Raw genomic sequence first — 23,372 nt, forward strand, 5'->3', positions numbered from 1 at the left:
AATTTAATATTATATTAATAGAAAGAAATAATTAATATACTTTAAAATCGTTAAAAAGGCCTATTATTACTTTATATGTATGTCCCTATCAAATTAGCACTTGTTATGCCCATTTTCATCAACATATTCAGTAAATCTGAAATATAATTTGTATGAAGTAATAAAAGATAGTCACATGACTAACTATTTTGAGAAGATAAATAATATAATATTAATACATTGACCCCAAGATTAGCTAAATTTGGTGTTTTTATGTATAAAAGGTATATTATAAGGTATACAAAGAGAAGAAATAGTTATAAATTGTGCTACACATGTTATTAATACTGAAAATCTTCTTTGGATGTCCGTACTCTGTATACGGCTGTATACGGCCGTATTTGGCCTAATAGGATACGGGATACGGCCCGTTTTATACGAGCTGTATTTGGTGTCTCAAAGTCCGGTACGAGTACAGATCGTACCGTGACCGAAACGGGTCGTAACCGTACTGTACGGTACGATTCGGATCCCTACGGTTCAATACGAAGCGGTATCTCACTCACAGTGAGTAATACAGTATAGCTAAAAAACTTAATCGAAAGTTTTAAATTATTATCAAAGAAAGCGAGATACAATATAGCGAAGCTTTCTCCCATGCTACGCTGAAGTTGGGCTGGAATACTTCAAAAGACAAGTACTCAGCGCCACCCCTCCAATGAGTCCTTTGGGGACGCGAGTTCTAAGAAGCACATGGGTGTGTGTGATTGTTCGTGTGTGGCGAACACGAGGCGAAGACGCCCGATTCTCGGCACAATCAGAACAAATCTTCTCAGCGCCAGCTGCCTTAGACAAGTGATTCTCATTCGCGGAACTTTCGCTGCACCGAAAACCAGGCGATGGCTATCGGATTTTAGAACTGATTACTGGCGATATCGGACTACAATAGAAACGGCAATGTCCGTTTATTCAATACGTAGAAAGGATATGACGTTGCAATTTGAATGAAGGCATTTCAATGCACAACTGAAAAATGGTATGTTGTGCTCCATTCAAAATCCTTTCCTGGTCCACCTTTGATCGCTATGTCAGTCGTTTTAAAAATAACCAACTATGGCGACGCACAGATCTGATTCACACCCCACACAGGATTATTAACGGCATCGACGATTCCTTCTTGTTCGATAGCGACGGCAGACCATTTCGTGTAGTTGAGTGTCGGGCCACCATGTACGACCTTCCGCGGAGTATTGAGCCAATACGCAGTGTAGACCTGTACAGCGGGCTGATTTGTTGTCATATCCACTCTAGCACCGAATGTATTTGCAAACTGCAGCAAGAGAGGGTAGGAAGACATACCGAATTCCCGATAGGTCGCTCCACAAAGAGACACCGGAGTTGGTCTGCTCTTCCTTGCTGTAGATCCAGCAGTTATCATACCCTTGACAACCTGTCACCGAAACTCACTTCAGTAAGGCTTTGACGCAGGGCAAATAAGCAACATTCCTGGACCGCAATAGTCGATTGTGTCCGCCCAACGAGAGCCAACTTGGCGAGCTTCCTGAAAATCGAAAGCTGTTCCGCCAACATTAATGAAGTCTCCTGTAGGTATCTGTATTGAGTCGGTGGCGAGGACTTTCCCACCATCTACACGAAGTGTATGGTTGAGAATATTTTCGCTTCCCTGCTGGAACGCATCCAGATTCCTAGGGAAAGGTCCGGAAAATGAGCATTCTCGACAACAAAGGGAATTTTCACGTACCAGTAGATATGTTGCGTCGTCATGATCGGGGTTAGTGCAGTAGCCGACGCATGCACGGTAGTCTTCAAAATGCCGCCGCGCTCGACGCTGTGTGTTGCCTACATGTTACTATGAGCATAACAAATATGCCGTAACGGCATACAAACATACGAAAACAGTGACATCGCCTGGGAATCCTTCATCCGCCGAATCGAAGTGCCGATAGGTCACACTCGACGCTGTCTTCTCGACAATTGTCCAGTTGCGGCGATCCCAACCATATATTCCGCCATGTAGAGTATCCAGACCTTCAAGGAATGGTGGTTAGCGCTACAGTCACCAAAAGATATAGATTAGACGTGCCATCATGGTCGTTCGTCGGTATATGGAATACATTTGGGCCATCTGGCTGAGGATTTCTCGTTATCGGAATGGAAAATGTGCCTAGTGAAGGTTGGTTCAGAACTCGGCATGTACAACAAGCTGCGCGGAGATACCATTCTTGATCCGATTCGCATATCTAGTGTGAAGTGTTCATTTAATAATGAACTCTAACACGTGAATTCCAACTCACCTTCCTACAATTGGATTGAAGACTGGATGTGCTGGATCCGTTAGAAGCTCGCTCTGTCATTCCATTTAATTATGAGATGCCAGAAATCGGATAGAGCCGTCTAGCCGCGTACGTTATCATCATAACCCAAGATGATGTCCCTAGCCTTTCCGAACTTGTCCTTGACCCACAATTCTGTCATGGTAGCTCCAAACGACACGAATTTAGCCGTGACAGAGTTGTCCGGCGCAGTGATTGTCGTAACATCGAATGGCTTTGATCAAGAGATAAGATCAAAACTCTATCTTTTGCTGAGAAAAAGCCTCCTACCCATTCGGCGGCAACTGCAGCAGTTGAAGCAAGCAAAAGACCAGAAAGTAAGATTTTAAACGGCCTTGCAATCATGGATTCGTCGACGCCAAGGGTATGGCAATAGCGATACGGAAGGGTTTATAAAGTCGTTTGGTTTGGACAACTCGGATCCGGAAGCCTTCACACGGGAGAAACATCGCAACAGCCCCGCCTCTCCTTGGCGGCTATCGTATTACCGTACTACGGGTGGCAACAAAATAGACACGGGAGGCACATCACCTGATGAAGAAATCATGATGGCTGTAGACGTCGCGCATTAGCGACACAGGAGACACAAGGTACCAATTGACCCCAGACTCACATTTAGTAATATGGTAGCCTAAATTTCACCGAATTTCAAGAAATCTCGGTGAAATGAGCGAACATGTAGCGCTGGCAGTCATTGTTCGCAAAGATACTCTCATAGCGGAGCACGAAATTGTTCGCGTACAGACACCGCATATTAGACTACAGCGTCTCAAATTCTGCCGGGCTCAAAGTTAGCACCTGTCAAAGCGTCATGGACTCATATCCGGCACACCTTAAGTAGACCGTTGCTTGCACACTGTCACAAAATGGGGTAGAAGTAAAATAATACGTGATACCCAGAACGTCTACATGAACCACCTTCCCTCATGAGATAGGACAGTCAGGCTTAATGTCAGGGTGAGTGAGAATATCGCATTTAACATTGACTCTACATTGAATACGTAACACCTTTCTAACAGCCTTTGAATTCCTTTTTCGATACAGGCAATAGTTGTAAGTCTTGTAAGCAGGTGTTGACAATGACTATGCAAGGTTATAACAGACAAGCCATCAGGTTTGATGCTCTGAATATAAGCTTCGTTATTATACAAGAGGTCAAACCTAAGTTAAACCAGTTCAGCAACGATGATAACGCAGGGTGAGGTGTTCCTTACATAGCAAATATACAGCATCATGGCTATACGTCTAATTACGCAGTACAACTTCATCCTAGTGGAATGAACAGACATCGCATCTATAGTGATAGACTGCAACGCATCAGTCCTGAAGTCAGAATAGCGACCAAACAATACAAACAACAATAATATCAGCTATCCATCATCACGACGTCCTCGTTCGTCCCATCTTGATCGCGTTCTTCGTGGTGGTAGTCCAAGTTAGTCGATCCGTCAATCGTAGCATCTTGCTCTTCTCCAGAAGCAAGGGCCTCCGCAGCACGCTTAAGGGTGCTAACACGTGCTCGGAGGACTCGTATAGCAGCAGGAAAGAGATCCCGAGGTGCATATGGACCTTCGGATTCGATGTTGACTAACAAAAGTGTTATAATTTAAACCGTATGAGAAATTGCGAAGAATGGCGATTGTGACGACTAACATAGGAACCAATCTCGCACTCGTCCAAGTTTGACACAACCCTCGAACTCGGAATGTCGAAAAACCTCACGACTCATGCTCTCTTCACGGACCCTTTTCTCGTCGACCTCTACAGCCTCACTTGCTACTCGTTCAAGAGAAGTAATCAGTGGCGCATTGTAGCGAGAGTATATGAACGTACCAGTTCCTTCGCCAATGACCTTGATGACGCCAGGTGAGAAACAGTCAGCAAACTTCCGCGCCGATCCGGAAGGAGGCTGCTTGAGAATTGTGATGTGCGGATGAATGCGATATGAGGCCGTAGCTAGCATGTTGTAAGGCAAAAGAAATCCGGTGACAGGGTCAAATAGACACACCCACTGGTGACCATTTAGCATGCTCTTTCCCAACATTCTTTATTGCGTGACATTCCATGTCGATTACTTGTCCAGGTCTTAGTTTTGCAAGGACGATGTTCGGGTTCGTTGGACCTGGCGGCTTTTCCTGAGAAGACATACGTAAGCAACCCAGGAATCGGGAGAAGCGGCACACACACCTTGAGCTGAGGTACGTCCGCTTGTTCACCTTGTGGTTCCCATCTTAGCATCCCGGCGGTGACCAAATGATTTTCGTAAAGATCGTCCGGATTAGCACTTTCTGCAGGTGCTCCCGCCTTCCGCTTGCACTCGACTTCAAGCTTGAACACGAGAGTACTTCGGTCGGTAGCATCTTTGCCTTCTTCCCGCATTTCAAATAGTCCAGGGTCAAGATTGAGTGGAACGAGACCAAGACGATGCGCAAGCACCTCGTCGTGGATGACACTGGTGTTATTCCAGACATACACCGATTCGATCGCAATAGTCGGCACTTCTGCAATAAGTGTACGCCGGATTGCATTTGCTATTGATGCATCAACACCAATAAGATCCAGGTCGACACTGCGTTGGGAAAGCCGGGTGACGTTCAGCTGAAGCGAGCGTTTAAAAGCAGATAGGTCCCAACTATTGTCCTCGCCCGGGTAGTGACCGTGAAAATCATTGCTGGAGACATTAGTGACGCGTTCTGCATGAACCCCGACCAGACGACGCTCGCTGATATTTAGCGGCGCCGTGGACGCGGTCGGCACTGGCATGACAATTGGCTTGAAATCAAGAAAAGAGCTTAGAGCTTAGAGCCAAAATTTAGCTTATATAATAAATTGATCGGCATGGTCAAGTAGTTACTAGTGGTCACTGACTCACTCTCTGTTCTGTGCAAACTACTTAGTCGGAAATCTATAGCTCCTAGGCCTATTTGCGTGCTCGATCATTTGGGAAGTCTGAACTCTTGCCATGATCCTACTTTGCATTCTCAGTTCTGAAGGGGAACACCAGCTGTGTCGAAGCTCGACCAAAAAGCTCATTACGTGACGAGTTCAATGTATCAACCAGTGCAAAGAGGTGGTGCGGCAGATTCGTGCAAAACGGCCACTACATAGTGAAGTAACCAGCTTTCGGCATCCCTCAGTACAAGCATTTCATATCGTTTGACGATGACAAGTACTGCCACTCAAAATAACTCCCAGCTCGTTGGCCTAGAGCCTCTCTTCCGGAATGATGCAAGTCCTCCTAAGTTTAGTGAAAAATGGATGTGGGCTAGGGACGCTAGCGGAGGGCAGAAGCCGCAGCAGTTCACCATAAAAAAGAGGTTGGGAAAGGGTAGTTTTGGAATTGTATCGGTGTGTTCAGTGGTCAACTTCCCTCGTAAATACGAATAACGACATACATTTGTGCCTTGTAAAGCTTATAGAACGTGATGACATTGTGCAGGGGAAGTCGCTACCGTATGCTGCTAAGGTGGCAACGAAGAACAGTGGTGAAGGAGAAGAGACAGACAGTAAAATAAAAGGGTGTGCGTGGAGTGAAGCATGCATTTTACCGCAACTAAATCACAAACATGTGGTATGTCTTTTCAGAGTTATACTCTCTCGCAGGAGGCATACTATTATCTGATCCGCAATAGATTAAGTGCTTCGGTGCATTCGAGAATGATACTTCCTGGATCATTGTCCTTGAATACATATCGGGAGGTAACCTATTCGAGCGCCTTGAGAGCGCATCTAAATTCTCGGAGAAACACGCTGCACATTACATTAAGTGAGGACTCTGCTAACGTCTCTATTTAAAAGTCTCTTCTGACTCATGCATAAGGCAAGCTCTTGATGCTGTGAAGTATATTCATTCAAAAGATATAATGCATAGAGATATAAAGTATGCCTGTTTTCAGACCTACTATGCAATTTAAGCCACCCTCTAATGCATCATCTTTACATCTTTAATAGAACGGAAAACTTCCTGATCAGAGTGAAACACAGCTCGCCTTCAGATGAGGAAATCGTCCTCAGCGATTTCGGATTGTAAGATACATTATTGTGCGTTAATGCTGAATTAACTAAATTGTTATTTCATCTAGTGCAAGTTCCAAAAATAAGGAGTATATTGGTTGTGGTTCACCTGTCTACACTGCCCCAGAAATTTTCAAGAAATTCGCAGATATGGTTGGATTCTATAAGAATGAAGTAGACATATGGTCCATCGGGTGAATATGATTCATTACTATTGGTTATTGATGTTTCTTCACCTTTGAATTCCCAGAGCAGTGACATTAGAACTATTAACTGTACAGTGTATCTATGACTTTGTTCCAGTTGCTAAGGCCGACGAAGTTTGGGAGGACCAAAAGGAAGGAAATGCAGGGCTTGTTATTACTAATGAGCATGTTAGGGAAGCATTCAAGCGCGCCTCGTCTCAGCACATATCTGAGGAGGGTAAGAATACGCTCTGTTCTCAGAATCATTATTCGTTACTTACAAGACATGGTACAATATTACCCAGCGAAAAAGTTCATGCATCGGTGCTTTGAAGTTGATCCTGCCAGGAGATATCCTGCACGTGTACTTATAAATGACGAAGTGAGTTATCATTCTGTAAAATGGGTATGCTGATTCCTAAATGCGTTATACAGTGGTTCCAAAAGGCCAAGGATATGGACAGTGAAGTAAGATTGGGCGACTGGAACAACAGATTGAGAAATCTCAAGGCAAGAGCTGATAGGAAAAGGCACAGGATGCTCTCCTCAGTAAGCAGGAATGTGAGAGCATCAATTCGGTCTTCAACTTTCCATGTTGCCAAAAGGGAATCCAAAGCAAGTAAGAGTAAGAGTAAGAGTGAAGTAAAGAAATAAAGAAGTTAGAGACTCAAAGATACTGATAGACAATTTCTGTATACTATATTAGGTCCTAGATTAAGAGATACTGACAATATATTCATGTGATCTATGGGCCCGGGCTATAAATGTAAAATGACAAGACACAGTGCAATATTTTGGGACACTTTCATCTGAGTCCCTGCTTTTATTTTACTGGATGTGACTGCAGGAGATGCAGATGAATCGGCAGGAAGAGGTATTTTATTCAAGTGCAAAGTAATTGCTTATCATCATAGATAGCATCTCCTGCTTCCTTCACAATATTTGTGGCACAAAGGGTTTAGCCTGAGAGTATGTTATATAGTATCTCATCCAGTTTCAGTCTCTGTAAATTCGGTACAAATAAATACAATACTCGGCTGAACATCATAAGCATGTTTCAGGTCATTATTACTTTGGGTTTTGTCAAGCAAAGTTGTCTGTGACAAGCTGCTTTGCTTGACTGCCTGCAGCGACGCCACACGTAATTGAGAAGAACTTATGTTTATTCGCCCGAGAGGAAAAGATTGGACTGAATAACATAATCAGAAATTTGACCTACTGCCCTGCCACAGAGTCTGAACATGGTGACTGCTTTTATGTCCCATCAGTTACCATCATTTGCTTTGCACGACTCATGAAAAATAGAGAACATTAATAATATTGCATTATATGCCACTTCACTCATAAGTGGCTCATCAGTTTGTCTGTGCCCTCCGGACAAGTCCAACAACGACCCGGAAACGAAATTGAATGCGTACTCTTAACAAACTCAAACCGCTTGATCTGGATGCAACAGGTGCACCAGATATTCATCGCAAATGGTCTGAGACTATACCAAGCTTAGACATTATAGGAGATGCTGGCGAAGGCACATTCGGAAAAGTAGTTGTATGTTGAAAAGCCATCCACTTTCTTCCAATGGAACTTGTACATATATTTGCCGTTATATCACATTACTCACTGTATATTAGGCAGCTGGAATCACTAACATAAATCCTTTGCTAGGAAGTGTTCTGGTCCTTCTGGACTGACATCAAGAATGAGAATGGCCAATGTGTGAAATTTGCAGCGAAATTATTTACAAGACCAAAAGTGGTTGACAAGGGTACTGCATTGAAAGATCAAAACTGCCTTGAGGAAGCAAAGCGTGAGGCCCGTCTCATGAGAGAGCTTAGCCATCCGCACATCGTTTGTTTATTCAAGAATACGTCCATCAAGTGCATTTCAGCTTAATAGCTGTCCAGCCTGTCCTTTACAGGTCAAATTTTACGGAGCTTTTGAAAACGAAGAATGCATCGTCATTATACTTGAGTATGCTGAAGGCGGAGACCTATCTAAGCGGCTCAAATCGAGAAAGTCGATACGTTTTTCGGAAGATGAAACGAGAATATACATAAGGTATAGTCTGCGCAACTGTCATAACGTACATCTACTGACCAATCGTGTCCAGGCAGCTCTTAAAAGCATTGCTTCACATACATCGGAAGAATGCTGCACATGGTGATTTGAAGTAAGTCCTTATTCGATCCTGGTATGCCTAATCCAATATTTGAACTGATCTCATCACAAGGCCAAACAATTTAATAATTCGGTTACAGCAACACTGTGACAATGATAGTATCAATCACAGTAGGAAAAGAAAGGAAGTAGTACTCATTGTGGCGGACTTCGGACTGTAAGTAACCCGAAAAGTGAAGTAATAAAGTTCAACTACTGACTTTATCAGGGCTACAATAATCGACAAAAATCTAACAGTAGCAATTAGAGGAACTCTGGGATATATTGCACCAGAGCAATTTTATGGATTGTATACAACAAAAGCAGACATGTGGTCTGTAGGGTATGTATGTCAATAAGGTGCACAGAGAGACTACAAATGAAATGTTATCATAGTGCTATTGCATATAGATTTTTAAATGGTACAGATATCTATAAGCATATTGAGTTTTATTATCATATCTAAATTAAACTAAAGGATAAATACAAGAGTGCTGTTGGAAAAAATATATGGAATGAACAGATAGAAGACATGCTGTGTAAGTCCTGCTTTGAGCATGTATCTGATATTGGTATGTCTATCTAATTAGAAAGAAGTGATATATTAAAATATAATAACTCAAGGGAAAAACTTCCTTCAGTGTTGTCTGGAAGATAACCCATTTTGTAGAATGTCTGCAGAACAGGCATTACAGCATGAGGTGTGTCCATTGTTAAATTAGTATAAAGAGTCTGTATAACTCACTGTATATCAGCCTTTGTATAAATTAAGTGGTTCAATGTTGTTGACTCGGACAGTGAAATACAAACTGGGAATAATTTTAATCCTAGAGCAAGCTTGACAAAGAATATATGTATGATACAAAATTTTAATACTGTTACACAAAAACCAGTAGTGCCTTCCATACATGAGCCAGAAGACAAATGTCAAGAGATGTCTCAAAACAGAATCAGTACTAAAAGCTATGAAGGAAGTCAGGAAAACAACATAAAAGTACAGACAAATTCAGGTACAGAAGAGAGAAGACATGGTCAAGAGTTGAATATTGAGATGCTGGAAGATAAAAGTAGTATGTACCAAAAGTCACATTATAGAGAAGATAAAAGTCACAGCAGAAAATAATTGTAAGTATACAGGCTAACTCAGTCTGAGTCAAACATTCAGAACATTAACTACTTTTTACATAGTAAGATTAGATGGTTTTGTAAAATAACACTTAAACAAGTTAAGGCAAAATATATATTATTCATTATAATAATTTTCCTTAGATAAACACAGCTATCAACAGCTACAAGTATAAGTACATTATAAATCATATTAAGTAAGTCAATTAAATATTGAATTCTTGTCTAACAGAGAAGTACCAAATCAAGCAGCTCTGAGTGCATTTTATTTAGAGAGAGTTAAGTCAAGAAAACAATGTGTTCAACTGACTTTTCATTAAAGATATTATCAATACAGCTGTGAACAGACAGACAGCTAATGTACTTTGTTATTTCTTATACAAACTCATCAGAAAATAAAATCCAAAACCTTGAATAGAACAGAACCAAGAATGGTGAATCCAAACTTGAATGTGTGTGATATCCTTTATCTCATGCTACATCACATTGTAACCCCACTGATTCAATACTTCCCAGGCATAAAATCATCCAAAAGGGATGAACAGTACAGTATATTTCAGACTGTTACAATCACACTCTATATCAGACATTCTGAGTTTTGCCTGAAAATATTATAGAGTAAAGCTAACTGAGACAGGCAGATCTTACACTCCAGACTGTAGCAAAGTCACACAAGACTCAGAAGCAGTTATATCCATTGAGTGAAGAAGCAAAAGGTGTTGGATTCGGCATACTCTAAAGCTGTTCCTACTTCAAATCATACAAAGTTATGAACTCTATCAAGTACTTTGCACAATCCCTAATTTGCAGCCTATATCATGTCAGCCACAAATATCCCATCAGCTTGTATGTACCTTCTATCAAAGACCATCGACGACCTAGAATGCAAGCCATACATAATCTTAGACCGGTTGATCTGAAAGCAACAGATGCACCAAAGCTTCATTACAAATGGTCTAACATTATACCATGCATACACATTGTTGGAGATATTGGTAAAGGCACATATGGGAAAGTAACTGTACACTAATAAGTTTTCTCCTTTCTGCTGCCAGTACACACTGTATACATATTAATCGTTATGACCTGGATTTGCTTCCCATCATATTTCTCGAATTACTAACACAACAATTGCTTAATCAGGCAGTGTTCCGGACTGATATTAAGTATGAAGGAGGTATTTGGGCAAAATTTGCTGCAAAGATATTTGCAAGGCCACAAGTAGTTGACTCTGAGAGCGCTTCAAAGTACAAACAGTGTCTTAAGGCGGCAATATACGAAGCTCGTCTCATGAGAGAGCTGAGCCATCCACACATTGTATGCTTCTTAGTATTACACACGTCTGGTGTATAGCAGAATAACTCCTCCCTCTGTAAAGATCAAATGCTATGGCGCTTTTGAGAATGAAGAATGTATAGCCATTATACTTGAGCTTGCTAGTGGCGGAGATCTATCTGCGCGACTCGAATCAAGAAATCTGAGACGTTTTGCAGAAGACGAAACCAAACTGTACATAAGGTATAATTTGGATAGTTGCTTAAATATACTATCACTGACTATTCATTTCTAGACAGCTCTTGAAAGCATTGATTCACATGCATCGGAAAAATATTGCACATGGAGATTTAAAGTAAGCTCCCTTCGACTTTGGGAAGCCCAACTTAACTAATCGCATCTCCTCGAGACCCAACAACTTGCTAATCCGGTTGCAGCAACATAATGGAGGCCCAGATTCAACTAGGAAAGCAAAGGAAGTACTTGTTGTAGGTGACTTCGGGTTGTAAGTGACTTAAAACGGCACAATATCAAAGTCCGACTAATTAGTCTATTAGGGCTACTGAAATACAAGACAACAAACGTTTAGTGGGGTGTCCCAAAGGAACTCCAGGATATATAGCTCCAGAGCAATTCCGTGGAGAGTATACAACAAAAGCTGATATATGGGCTGTAGGGTATGCATGCTAATATTCTACATAGAGTCTTCTGAAGAAATATTAATTTGTTGTCATAGTGGTATTGCATATACGTTTCTAACTGGCAGAGATATCTATTATGATATTGCACGCAAGTACAGTATCATGATTGATAAATATGATAAATATGAAAGTGCTGTTGGAAGTAATATAACAAATGAAGTTATAACAATTATGCTAGCCAAAGAACACTTTAAACATGTATCTGATCTTTGTATGTACACATTATTGGTAGAAAGAGACTAATTTGTTGAGGTGTAACAATATCAGGGGAAAGCTTTATTTGGTGCTGTCTAGAGACCAAGCCTGACATTAGAAAGTCTGCAGAAGAGGCATTTCAGCATGAGGTGAGATTTTTGTTACATCTTGCATGCAAGGCTTTTTTTGCTCACCTTATGTCTTTCTATACAAATTCAGTGGTTAGCCGACAAAAATGCGGATAATGAAATAGATATTAAGGATGATTTTGACCCAAGAGCTCAACTAAAAAAAAATATACATAAAGTCCAAACCCTTAATACTATTACACAAAAACTAGCAGTATCTTCTAAAAGCAAGTCTCAAGACAAACACAGAGGTTCATCTCAAGATAGAACAAACAATAAAAAACATGAAGGTGGTCTGAAGGACAGTGCAAAAGAAGGGAAAAGTAGTCAACAGTTGAAAACTAAAAGGCCAGAAGAAGAAAATAATTTGCACCACAGTTCAAGTACTAGGAAAGATAAATAATATAGGTAAAGATTAAGATGTTAATAAATAGAATTGAGTCAGGTTGAATTTAAGATTTAGAATTTCAATTAATTTTACTAGTATTGATAGATAATTTAGGGAAACAATACTTATAGTGTACATAGTTTATTATTGATACAAACTATGAAATGACTAGAATTAGAAGTTTTGTAAAACATATTTATTAGCAAAAAAAGGAGTAATGAAAAATATTCAATTTGTTGACAGTACTTAAAAACAATATACCATCTCATTACCAATCTCATTACTAGTAACAGTATACAAATAATAGTGTGCTCTGATAGACTAATTGATTAGGTTGTTCTTTCTTTACAACTTTATCTGTCTATAATTATACAAACCTGCAAGTATAAAGGCCCAGAATAACAACATTATAAGTAAACCATTGGAATGTTAAGTCTTTGGTTTTTAAGAGTACTCAAACCATTGAGATCAGACTAAGAATATCAGCACCTCAAACCAAACCTGTAATCACAAATATCACCAACACAGTTGTGAGTAAAAAGAAAGTTGAGATTACTTTATTACCCTTATCCAAACTCCATAAACAAATCAGTACACGGAAACCGCTAATACAAAGAAAAATGAGAAACAAAGTTGATAAATAACATACGTCTAATCAATGGCAAGGCAATGGGTGGGTGTTAAGTACTACGTGGATATGAACGCGGACTCGGTCGTTTGTTAGTTTTACAAGGCTTGCGTACACGCATGTGAACATAATATGCGCGTACAGATTTTGCGATTACAAGGGGGGAGGACGTAGACGTGAATTGAGAGAGGGGGCCGCTGAACCGAACCAAATCAAAATGGAGTAGTGAATCCGTATATGCGTGATTTTCCTTCACATCACCTTACCACTTCGCTCACTTAATAACTCCCAGGCGCAAAATCATCCCAAAGCGCATCCTCACACCCAAGACTCTCCAACCACTCCTCCGCATGCAACTGTACCCTTCTCTCAGGCCACTCATCCAGTCCCTCCAATTTCCCATACCCATCAATATTATCTTTACTAGCTTTATCATTTTTATTGGGTTTGCGGCGACGAATGGTGTAAAATCGATCGGAGATGTTAACAAGTCTGAGAGACCGCGGGAGGACGGTGTCGACGAAGTGTGCTTCGTCTCGCACTTCTGTACCGAGGAGGGCGAGATAGCGGAGGTTTGGCGGGAGACCTGGTCGCATCGTCTATAATTCGCAAAGTTGCATCAAAATGAGGACGATTATCTACTTGAGAGTAACAGAGACGTACAATCATAAACTGTTCACAATTCCTCCTTGGTACTCCATTCAAAAGCAACGCAAGCAAGCCTCTAGGAATAATCCACGAAAACAACCCAGGACTCGCATCCTTCGTAACCGTCACCGCAAGCTGCCTCAATTTTCCCAGACTGGGCAACACACCCAACACACTGGCATCATATCCGAAACTCTTCTGATTCGACTCGCCTGCAACGTCAAGCTCCAACTTCTCCAAGTCGGGGTGCGAACGAAGGAATTCAGCAATCGAAGGGAAAAGCATGGGGTCGGTCGCCTTGGCTCCTAAGTGGTCGAGTGCACGAAAACCGAAGTATTTGAGACGTGGTAGGGCGTTGGGGAACTTCCTAAACGCGTCCGACACACCCGTGAGGAGTACACAATTCAGACGAAGACTGACGAGCTGGTTGCCCGCCGCGAAGATCTGCTCCAACGTATCTGCACACGCAGGCACGGTACCCACAAACTCCAAATGCGTTAGGTTCCCAAACGATACTGCAGGAGGCGCTGGAAATGCAGCATAGTATGCACACAAGCACAGTTTCTTCAGTGTACTCCTATTCTGCGCGAGGAACGTCCCGAGCGAATGGCTCGCATGATCGCGCACGATTTTGAACTGCGATAGATGTGTAAGGTGTGGTAACACAGGCTCCGAATCATGTTCAGGTTCGATAATCAAGCTCTGCAGCCTCGGATGCGTCGAAGTCAACACTTCCGCAAATCTATTCCAAACTTCATTCGAGCCAGCGAATATGACTTCCTTCAAGTGTATCAATTTTGGTAATGCAGTTGCCAACATGTTTGTTCGAAACGCCATATGCTGACTACGATCCGTCCTTTCCGCAGAGATCCGCACGGTTTTGATGAGCTTCGCAAAGGACGGATCAAGCACAATCCTCGCCACGATATCAGCCGTTCGTTGAGCAAGTTGCTTTTCGAGACGGTAACCAGGCCGATCGGGATGGTCTTGATCCCCATCGCCCCAGTTTTTGTCCTCACCATTCAACCTGCATACGCCAATATGCAGATCAACCCGTTCAAATACGAGTTCGAATGCAATACGAGAGAGGACGTGTGGAATTTGCATGAGCGTTTTGAGGTCGCGTCGAGGGAGTAAGGAGGCGATCTGCCGCCAGAGCTCTGGTGAGAGCCGTCGCGAGGCGCTCTCAATGCTCCATAGCCGAGACTGAATAATTTAACGATTAGTGAATAAGCCTTGCACGTAGAAAACAAGGAAGTTGTACAAGTACGCTCTATAACGGTATCAATCCAAATGCCGAAATTTGTCAGAAATTTGAACATGCAGTCATTGTTACAACAGAAAGTTTACCCGACTTTATTCTACGCATACCATCATACCTTTCAAGAACTGAACACTCACGTCTTTAGTACCTTGAGAACTTGACGAGGGGATGGAGAGCAGAGAATTAGCGACGGCATGGTCGGGTACGAGTTCGAGTACTTTGTGAAGGTCTGTTTATGATTGGGAGGGATGAGGGACGAGGCGGACCGACGCCGATCATGAAGGTTAAGCAAACTCAAATATTGTGACCGTATCGACCGGAGTTTACGCACCTTGTCTTGCCTTCCCGATGTCTCCCGCCGCCATGCGTGCGCGGCCGCGCAGAAGAAGCGCCTGTACGCGCTGCGGCGTGCCGATTTTGGCCGCCATCAGACAGCTCATCACGCCGTTCTCGACGATATGGTGTGAGAACGGACTGGAGAGGGCACGAAGGGATGCGTTGGTTTGTCAGCACATCAAGACAGACTGGTGACGAGTGAAGAAGCAGGAAAAGGAAACGTACTTTGCGAGTTTGAGGAGGTTCATGGCATGGATGAGCACTTCTGCCTTCTGTTCGTTCGACAGGCGTTCTGTGACGTCGCGGATGCTCGCATCGAGTATGCGCGGGTTGACGACATCCTGTGGTGAGGCGGCGACGACAGCAGTGCGACTGAAGTAGCGCGATGGCTCGTGGTGGGGATGGGAGTGGGGATGCTGAGCAGACATGGGTGAGGGGAGGGTGAGCCGGGGGAGAGCTGGCGGGCAAAAAGAATGGATGGTTGTTCAACTAAGTATGAATGAATGTTTCCTACGGCACGATACTCGCACTCTGATTGGCTGGACAGTTTATACGACCCACTTACGTTGCTGCTGACAACACGCCCAAACAACTCAACCAAGCCAAGTATATACTTAGCCCTTGCCCCTCACCCATTTCCCGTACGTACTTTTCCCGCACTGCCTCTTGCAGCAATCTTCTTCCCCGTCTGGGCAGCAGCTCGAGACTCTCGGTCTTTGCTTAGCCCAATCTGCCCTATCGTCGCGTCTATCATCGGACTCGTACGGCCTGCACAGTATGACCTGAGAAACTTTCCTTCCATTTCTTATTCTTTCATTTTATTCGCAAGAGCCATCCGTATTCTTCTCTTCTCCAATACCGCATACATGCATCAACCTACACTGACTACAACCTCCGCGCACCTCTTGTCATGAACTTATCCCTTCATCTTCTCTCTATCTAAGTTTACTGTGACGGCATTGGATCATCATTGCTTGCCAAGCTCGGCATTGCGCTAACCATACAAGGAAAAACACATTGGCATTGGTCGGCCAACTAGATGGGTCAAGCGGAAGATCCAGACCCGCGCAGGAGACAAGAATGAACAAGAAACATGAATGGCTGAATAGATAATTGAATTAATCGAATTTCATGTATGCGTGGCATGCCGCCTCGTCTCACTTCGGCCGCGATAGCCATCGAAATTTTGATACCGCGCCTTCCCGCCCCAGAACGTGGACCTCATATACGTACACTACTGCTTCATGCATACAACAATCGCCATTAATATAACTCTCCGATTTAATATCCTCTCTTCTTACTTTCTCCGTAGACGTGTTCAGAATCACTCTCGGTTTCGGTCAAAGAGCCCCGCGAGATGGCACGTGGTTACGCACATAAATTTACCCATTAATATTCGTTCGCGCTTTTTAAGCTTTTCGCGTGTCCGACCCGTCATCCGCAGTGAACCAACTGCGTCATTAAGGCAGGAAGAGAAACGTTGCCAGTACGGTCTCTAAGGATTCCACGCGGGGTTTTCATCCCAAGACGAACGCTACTCCGTTTAGCCTTCAACTGTTCATCCGCTTATAGGCTTATGAGCCAACAAAAGAGCCCTCGTCGGCACCCGAGTTTCCCTTGGGCTTATAAACGCCTCAGACCTCAAGGCTCAAGACTTCTCGCACTTCTCGGATTAAGGGGTGATATGGGCTATGTGTGCCTGTTCTCTATCGGTACCGACCCGTGCGGTACCTAACAGAGGTCTAATGGTACTAGCAAAGTCCGTTCCGTCGGTGCGCAACCTTGGCTTGTTTGACTAATTACTGTTTTCCAACAGCTTAGCGACCTTTGCAGAAGCTTAACACATATTCATTTGTCCCTCATTGACCCTGTTTGAAATCATTGATACCATCGCTACCACCAGTTTCTAAACAGCACTCATTAATTGTATAGCTGTGGTCTACACTATCAACCGAAAAGTTCGGCGTTAAACTTAAGCTTCTTAGGAAGCCGTACTTTCTCTGATTATCAGCTCTAACCTAACTGCTATACTTGTTGACGTTTATACAACACACCTTACCACCACTTCGTTCCTTTGTAGACTCTGTTCCTTCACCTTGCTTCGTTTCTCTTGGATCCGACTCCATCCACCTTACCGCCTTACTTACATCCTTGCACTCATTTCTATCCTCATATAGATTTTCTGTCTTCTCCCCCTATCACGCTTACCTTGTTCCATACTGAACAGTTTAACTCCTCCGAGTACACCCGCAGATCCCCATTGAATGAGTTACTCCTGTATATCTTCTAATACCGGACTTCCGGGACGGGTCTATAATCCTAATGCACAAGAAAGGATATAGAGTAAGTACGAGACTTCGGACGCGCGAGAGCAAACTCGAAGATTGCCAAAGACACAATACGTATCATTCATGCTTAGTATGGTATGGTATGGTATATTTCCTGGTATAGGTCCCTAAAAAGAAACACCAGGGCTGCTGGTCTATTGTACAAATACAGGGTAATTTATCTATAATAAAGAAACCACCCTGTCCAGCAATGTTCAGGGAACTACTAATGCAATAGACACTCAATGCTTCTCCAACTGTGTACCAGAAATGAGACAAAAAGTATATGAGCTCTTGAGAGGTAAGGGAACATGGGTACACGGGAGAAGATGCTATTTTCACAGTAGAAATCCATCATGAACAGTATTGAGAGATTATAAATGAGAATCACTAATAGAGTTAGTTGTGACCTTAGTAAAGAGAGGAGGCAGAAAAGTAAAAGAAGATTGACGAGTAAGAATAGGGGTTGTAAGCAATTGCAACACCTTCATTTTGAGTAGCTCATTTTGTTTTTTCTTTTATATATTTGATAGTATGCTACACTAGTAGCATTATAGAAGTATATTGAGTAATTTTTGGTCTTTTATTAATGATGTAGATGTAGTAGCAATTTATTGTATTTTTTGAATAATTTTCGTGGTGGTGGTTCGTGGGAGAGTTCGGGGGTCTTTGTCTAAAATTCCACGACGATCGGTGTCCTCCTATAACATCTACAGGTGTGTAGCAAAAGTGTTCGTCATTCCTCAAAAGGTAAGTGTATTTGTAAGTGATTTGCATTGACTTATAAGACTGTCAGAGACACATTAAACCTTTGTCTTACATTTCTGGCATACATGAACACATTATACACACAAAAAACATGAAAAATACAAGCCATTTTGTGAAAATAATGTAAAATTCTGTATTTTTTTGTACTTCACAATGTGTAGATCAAAGCTTTGTCCTACATCTAATTTCTATGTATGGTATGCAAATCACTTACAAATACATCTACCTGTTAAGGAATGACGAAGACTTTTGCTACATACCTGTACTACAGATTAATTACTCCTCGGAGAGCCGAATGAACGGATCATCAGTAAACAACCACTCAGATTTTTTCTCGACTCCCGGCACGTCGCTTGTAGCAGAGAATCGCAACATGCTTCAGTACACCGACTTTATGGGTTCAACGGCAGCGGTACCAATGCAACCGGCATGTCGAACAAAACAAATGAGTAAATGACCACATCGTGCTGGGTTGGTACATTTTTCAATATGGATTCCATACGTAGATCCATATGGTCCTATGCATTTCGAAAAAGACGAACCGCATGATCCATACACGACATTTTTCCTTTTCTTCGTTCTTCAATGCTTACTTGGTTACTAATCCTCGGAGCAGAACACCACATGTATGTCTCACAAGCAAGCACATGGTATCCACGTTTCCATGCCTTCTTAATAAAATCATTGCATTGTCAATTGCGCTGTGTGTAATGCTACGTTACCAACCCTCGAGACGGGAACGCATCTCCATGGTTCCAAGACACGAGGACATCAATGTCATTACAAGAAGCAGGATGCGAGTCTCCGGAGGTCCAGAGTCTCGGAATTGTCCATATAGCCATACGGTCGTTGCGGCCACCGCGTGGAAGGTATTGTTAGAAGAGAAAATGACAAGGTCAACATGGCTTCCGCATTTCTATTAAGCCACTCATATGTGGAAAGTGTAAGAATAAGAGAGCAATGATATTCATTATCTATACTTTCTAGAGGAATCTCCGGATCTGAACACGCAAGGGGCATTCTCATTCTCACTTTTACTGTAATTTGCGTTAAGCAATATCGGTCTTACAATAATTGGGTATTGAAGTATTCGGCTATTAAGTAACCGATACGCACACCGCTCAACCTCTCAATCAATCACGAATCCCTTGTTGCATGCATACACAACGAAATAGCACGCCGGTCTGCCCCGGGACTCTCATTTGAAACACCAATTAACCTTTCTTCAGTAACATCGACGGGATCAAACGGATGCCAAGTACGTGGCTCCTTGGCTTTTGCATTTATATCCGTATCAGTGCATGTGATAAAAAAAGAGGCGTCTTTACTATGCTGATTCAGTTCCACGTCATCTATGGTCCAAGGGAGTATCACGGGTAAATTATACAGCAACTACTGGCTAAATGCCGGCCATGCCCTCCCTCATCTCCTCCTGCATCTATAATTCGAATTAAAGGATTATTGCAGTCAGAAATGATGAGATCAATCGTTCAAATGACAAGCGAATTGCGTACCCAAGGCCGATCAACATCCAACACATACTTCCTTGCTGGCCTCCTCCAACATGCGACATTCTCGACTTCCTCCCCCGTCCGTAGCGGTATTACAATACCAAGTTCATAGTTGACGATCTATCTCGGGGCAAACCATGTTCAATTCAATTCAATTCAGCGAAAATAGATCCAAATACGGCATCAGATACGGAGAAGGAAGCAAAAGGTTAGCTTAAAGTTCTCCTCGGCTTTACCATACAAAGAAAGGCAAGAAAAAGAAACATAGAAGCAGAAGGTCGTATACGAGATCGAAACAGGGGTAAAGGATGGGACAAGGTGTATGATAAATTAAGAGCGAGGGGTACGGAGGGCACGAACTCGGATAAAAGGTATAAGTTAACGCGGCCACGCACGAAACATCGAACCGAGATTCAAATGCTGGGACAGGAAAAAAAAGGAAAAATCAAATCACAGTACTCACATTAAGCGACGGCTTATCAACCGAGCCGGACACCGTACCCCACGCTGATGGCGTAAAATTATGCGAACCAACATAGGCCCAGCCAGCCAACCGTTCTTCGCCTCCATCTCCGTCGCTCATAGATGAAGGACGCATCTGGGCCTCGGCATTGTAATCCCCGCCTTCTCTAACTGTCAAATCATCCCGCTCCTTACCCACCTGACGCCCGCCTCGACTTCTACCTTGAACAAAGGGCGAGACTCGATCCTTGAATGTACCGACGATCATCTGTGTCCATATCCACCCAATCGTATCGACCATTCGGTGTTGTTAAGCATCAAATCGGGAGTACCAATCACGTAACACCAGAACGTTCGAATCAAGTCCCGTAAGTTTGGCGCAATGGGATAAAGTTGAGCGTCGAATCAAGCAGAATCGCATTTTCAAACATGGGCAAATGGGTAAAGTTAAGTCAGTCCCTGTACATTTTTGATCAAATCGCCGACCCGAAACAAAACTCGCAGATGGGGTCGGAAAGGGCCAACTTGGAGATGAATGTGGTCACCTTTGAATGCATGAGCACGCGCCCACGTTTACTGTTCGAATCATGGAACAGCTCCCGAGGGAAATTCTTCGACTCCCATTGTGCCTTCCTACAGAACATGGTTCCTCCGCCCTACATACAATGAGTTATTCAGTCAACTCGATTTTCAAAATCAACATCGCGAAGGTGTTTAAAAGGGAAACGGCAATGAACCCAGAACCAGCTCAGAAGTTATGCTGACATACCGGCATACCAAGCACACTATCCTTCACAGTTGCCAGTGATGGGAATAAAATCTTAATGAGTGGCCACGCCAACTTCATACGCTGGCTTCTCGGTTTATTAAGCCACGCCTTCGCGCTCTGGCCCTTCGCAGAGCAGTAAATCTCGTCCATCCATTGACGTGAATACGTTCCTATGCTGGATCCCTGTTACACGAATCCATCAACAGCTATTTCTCCAACTCCACATGACGATGAGGTAAAGAACAAACCCACCTGGCATTCTAGCACGAGTTCCTTCCCTTTGGGCGGTGTCACTCCCAGCTCTTGAATAGCTTTCGCAAGGGCAGGATGGCCAGTTCGTTCGACTTCATCCCATCCTTCGTATTTCCCCGCCAACGACGCAACAAGCTTGACTTTCACCTTTGACCAATCCCATCGCATACGAAGCTCCGAGAGTGCCTCGATCGGTAGTTCAGGGAACTGATAGTGAACTTTTTAGTCATCGGACTGATGAAATGTTTTCCTAACACACATACATTTCCGTCAAGGAGTTTCGTCAGAGCTGCTGGCACATTCAATTTATGCAGAACTCTTTGTAGTGTTCCAGGGAAATCGGCTGCTTTGGGATCATGTCGGATCGTAGTCTTTCGCATTGGTACGTCCTGTACCCAGGCAGTCTACCACCACATTATCAGCACCAATGACTAACAAGAAAGATATCAACGGCAGGAAGGACTAACATTCTCAATATCCCTCCAATCATATTCGACGAAATTTGCAGTCGGAAGACAAATCCTCAATCTTCCATCTTTGTAAAACAGCTACCGTCTCCCCATTTCATCAGTTGCGCTGATGGTAACGTAAGGTGACATACCAGTAATATCTATCCAAGCGAATCATTCAGCACACTTCACCCACGTAGATAATTTTCGATGGGAGAAATAGTGAGACTGACCTTGATATGCATGCATCCTCTTCCGTTTCGAATAAATGGCTTCGTCATCAGGATATTCGGAGCAAGTTCCTTCAATCCAGAATTTCCGTCTTCACCAGGTTGATTAACAAGGACAATGGGAGTTGTGGGCTCGAAGAAGTCGTATAACCAATCAACAGCATTTGAATACGAGGATAGAATTGCTAGTGTGATATCAGACTTCTATGAAAATCCAAAGCAATAGATCGTATCAGAAACGGGATATTTAAACGATGTAAATTAAACAAAAACAAGAAGATACTGACCGGTCCAATAATCTCGGACAACCGAAATGTAGGCCAGACATCTTTGTCACGATCCACAAGCCTATTTGCAACCTGCCGCAATTCACCATCCCAGAACAAATCGCTTTCATTCTCCTTACCTCTGCTAACTTTCAGTCCTGCAGAAGTAGATCCGTCCGCCTTCCCATTGACTGCTGCCGAGTCCAACTGTTGCGTCTGCGAAGACCCACCACTTCCCCGTGGCCGCGGCGGCGGCGGAGAAATCCGTTGTCTTTTGGAAGGCGGAGTGATAATACGAGTCGCGTCCGCTGCAACCCCAGCTGCAGCTTCGGTATGATCAAACGAGGCGTTCGACACAACCTCATCTGTGACCTCTCCTCGAGCCCTCTTCAACCTTGCCAGCCTCTCCCTCTCCATTTTTGCTCTTTCACTTAGGAACTTCAGCCTTGAGCCCTCCTCCACTCTATCTTTCTGCTCACTCTTCTCTCCTCTTTTGTTCTCACCCACCTCTGTATCTTCCGGCTTTTCCATCTGCCTATTCTCGCCTCCAAATTCTTTGTGTGCTGCTAATGTGTCTTTGGATACCGTCCTTTGTTTCCTCGAATCAGAAGTAGATCCCGTAGCCTTACTAGCCTCGATTGCAGCTTGCAAATCCCTCTGAAACTGTTTCTCTTCGTCATCGTCCTCATTCCCCGCTGCCGGCGTGTCGCGTCCAATGTCCCTCCACCTGCGCGTTGGTTTCATCGCTTCTTCCAAACTAAGTGCGATGGCTCTAGTAATACGTCATTAGTTCCATTTATTGCCTTCGGTGTCGAGTCAATTAACCTTCGGAGATCTTCATCCTCTTCCATGGCGAGAGTACTAACGTGGTTGACGTCGTGAAAACATTCCACTGACTCAGTGACTGTGGAATATTTTTGGATTGTTGCGAGTGTCACGTGTTCCGTGTCATTGCACACCG

At 43.2% G+C, this 23,372-nt stretch overlaps 5 protein-coding genes across 5 annotated transcripts; 1 reads left to right on the plus strand and 4 right to left on the minus strand.

The window, feature by feature from the left end:
* Positions 1 to 994: 994 nt before the first annotated feature.
* FOMMEDRAFT_132622 (galactose mutarotase-like protein) lies at positions 995 to 2,678 on the minus strand (the record flags this gene model as incomplete). Its single annotated transcript, XM_007264384.1, has 10 exons — positions 995 to 1,053; positions 1,105 to 1,286; positions 1,339 to 1,429; positions 1,492 to 1,685; positions 1,742 to 1,839; positions 1,892 to 2,028; positions 2,218 to 2,240; positions 2,295 to 2,347; positions 2,407 to 2,547; positions 2,604 to 2,678. 10 exons carry the CDS (start codon positions 2,676 to 2,678, stop codon positions 995 to 997), a joined length of 1,053 nt encoding a protein of 350 aa, XP_007264446.1.
* A 1,021-nt stretch (positions 2,679 to 3,699) lies between these two features.
* FOMMEDRAFT_80006 (uncharacterized protein) lies at positions 3,700 to 5,096 on the minus strand (the record flags this gene model as incomplete). Its single annotated transcript, XM_007264385.1, has 5 exons — positions 3,700 to 3,920; positions 3,987 to 4,109; positions 4,167 to 4,289; positions 4,342 to 4,462; positions 4,521 to 5,096. The coding sequence occupies 5 exons, from the start codon at positions 5,094 to 5,096 to the stop codon at positions 3,700 to 3,702; spliced, it is 1,164 nt and encodes a 387-aa protein (XP_007264447.1).
* Positions 5,097 to 5,495: 399 nt separating this feature from the next.
* FOMMEDRAFT_153736 (kinase-like protein) lies at positions 5,496 to 6,545 on the plus strand (the record flags this gene model as incomplete). The annotated part of the gene is made up of 6 exons (XM_007264386.1): positions 5,496 to 5,681; positions 5,746 to 5,904; positions 5,966 to 6,099; positions 6,154 to 6,213; positions 6,285 to 6,359; positions 6,416 to 6,545. 6 exons carry the CDS (start codon positions 5,496 to 5,498, stop codon positions 6,543 to 6,545), a joined length of 744 nt encoding a protein of 247 aa, XP_007264448.1.
* Positions 6,546 to 13,407: 6,862 nt separating this feature from the next.
* FOMMEDRAFT_132624 (uncharacterized protein) lies at positions 13,408 to 15,805 on the minus strand (the record flags this gene model as incomplete). Its single annotated transcript, XM_007264387.1, has 5 exons — positions 13,408 to 13,728; positions 13,793 to 14,983; positions 15,179 to 15,270; positions 15,373 to 15,515; positions 15,603 to 15,805. 5 exons carry the CDS (start codon positions 15,803 to 15,805, stop codon positions 13,408 to 13,410), a joined length of 1,950 nt encoding a protein of 649 aa, XP_007264449.1.
* A 3,998-nt stretch (positions 15,806 to 19,803) lies between these two features.
* Positions 19,804 to 22,869, minus strand: FOMMEDRAFT_18442 (phospholipase D/nuclease). The gene is made up of 11 exons (XM_007264388.1): positions 22,433 to 22,869; positions 22,149 to 22,349; positions 22,068 to 22,076; positions 21,934 to 22,014; positions 21,730 to 21,870; positions 21,467 to 21,673; positions 21,215 to 21,397; positions 20,991 to 21,101; positions 20,447 to 20,713; positions 19,987 to 20,103; positions 19,804 to 19,910 (listed from the first exon to the last, which is right to left on the minus strand). Exons 1-11 carry the CDS (start codon positions 22,826 to 22,828, stop codon positions 19,872 to 19,874), a joined length of 1,752 nt encoding a protein of 583 aa, XP_007264450.1. The 5' UTR covers positions 22,829 to 22,869; the 3' UTR covers positions 19,804 to 19,871.
* Between the last annotated feature and the right edge of the window lie 503 nt (positions 22,870 to 23,372).

Source organism: Fomitiporia mediterranea, assembly GCF_000271605.1.
Source record: "Fomitiporia mediterranea MF3/22 unplaced genomic scaffold FOMMEscaffold_4, whole genome shotgun sequence".
Classification (NCBI taxonomy): Eukaryota; Fungi; Basidiomycota; class Agaricomycetes; order Hymenochaetales; family Hymenochaetaceae; genus Fomitiporia; species Fomitiporia mediterranea.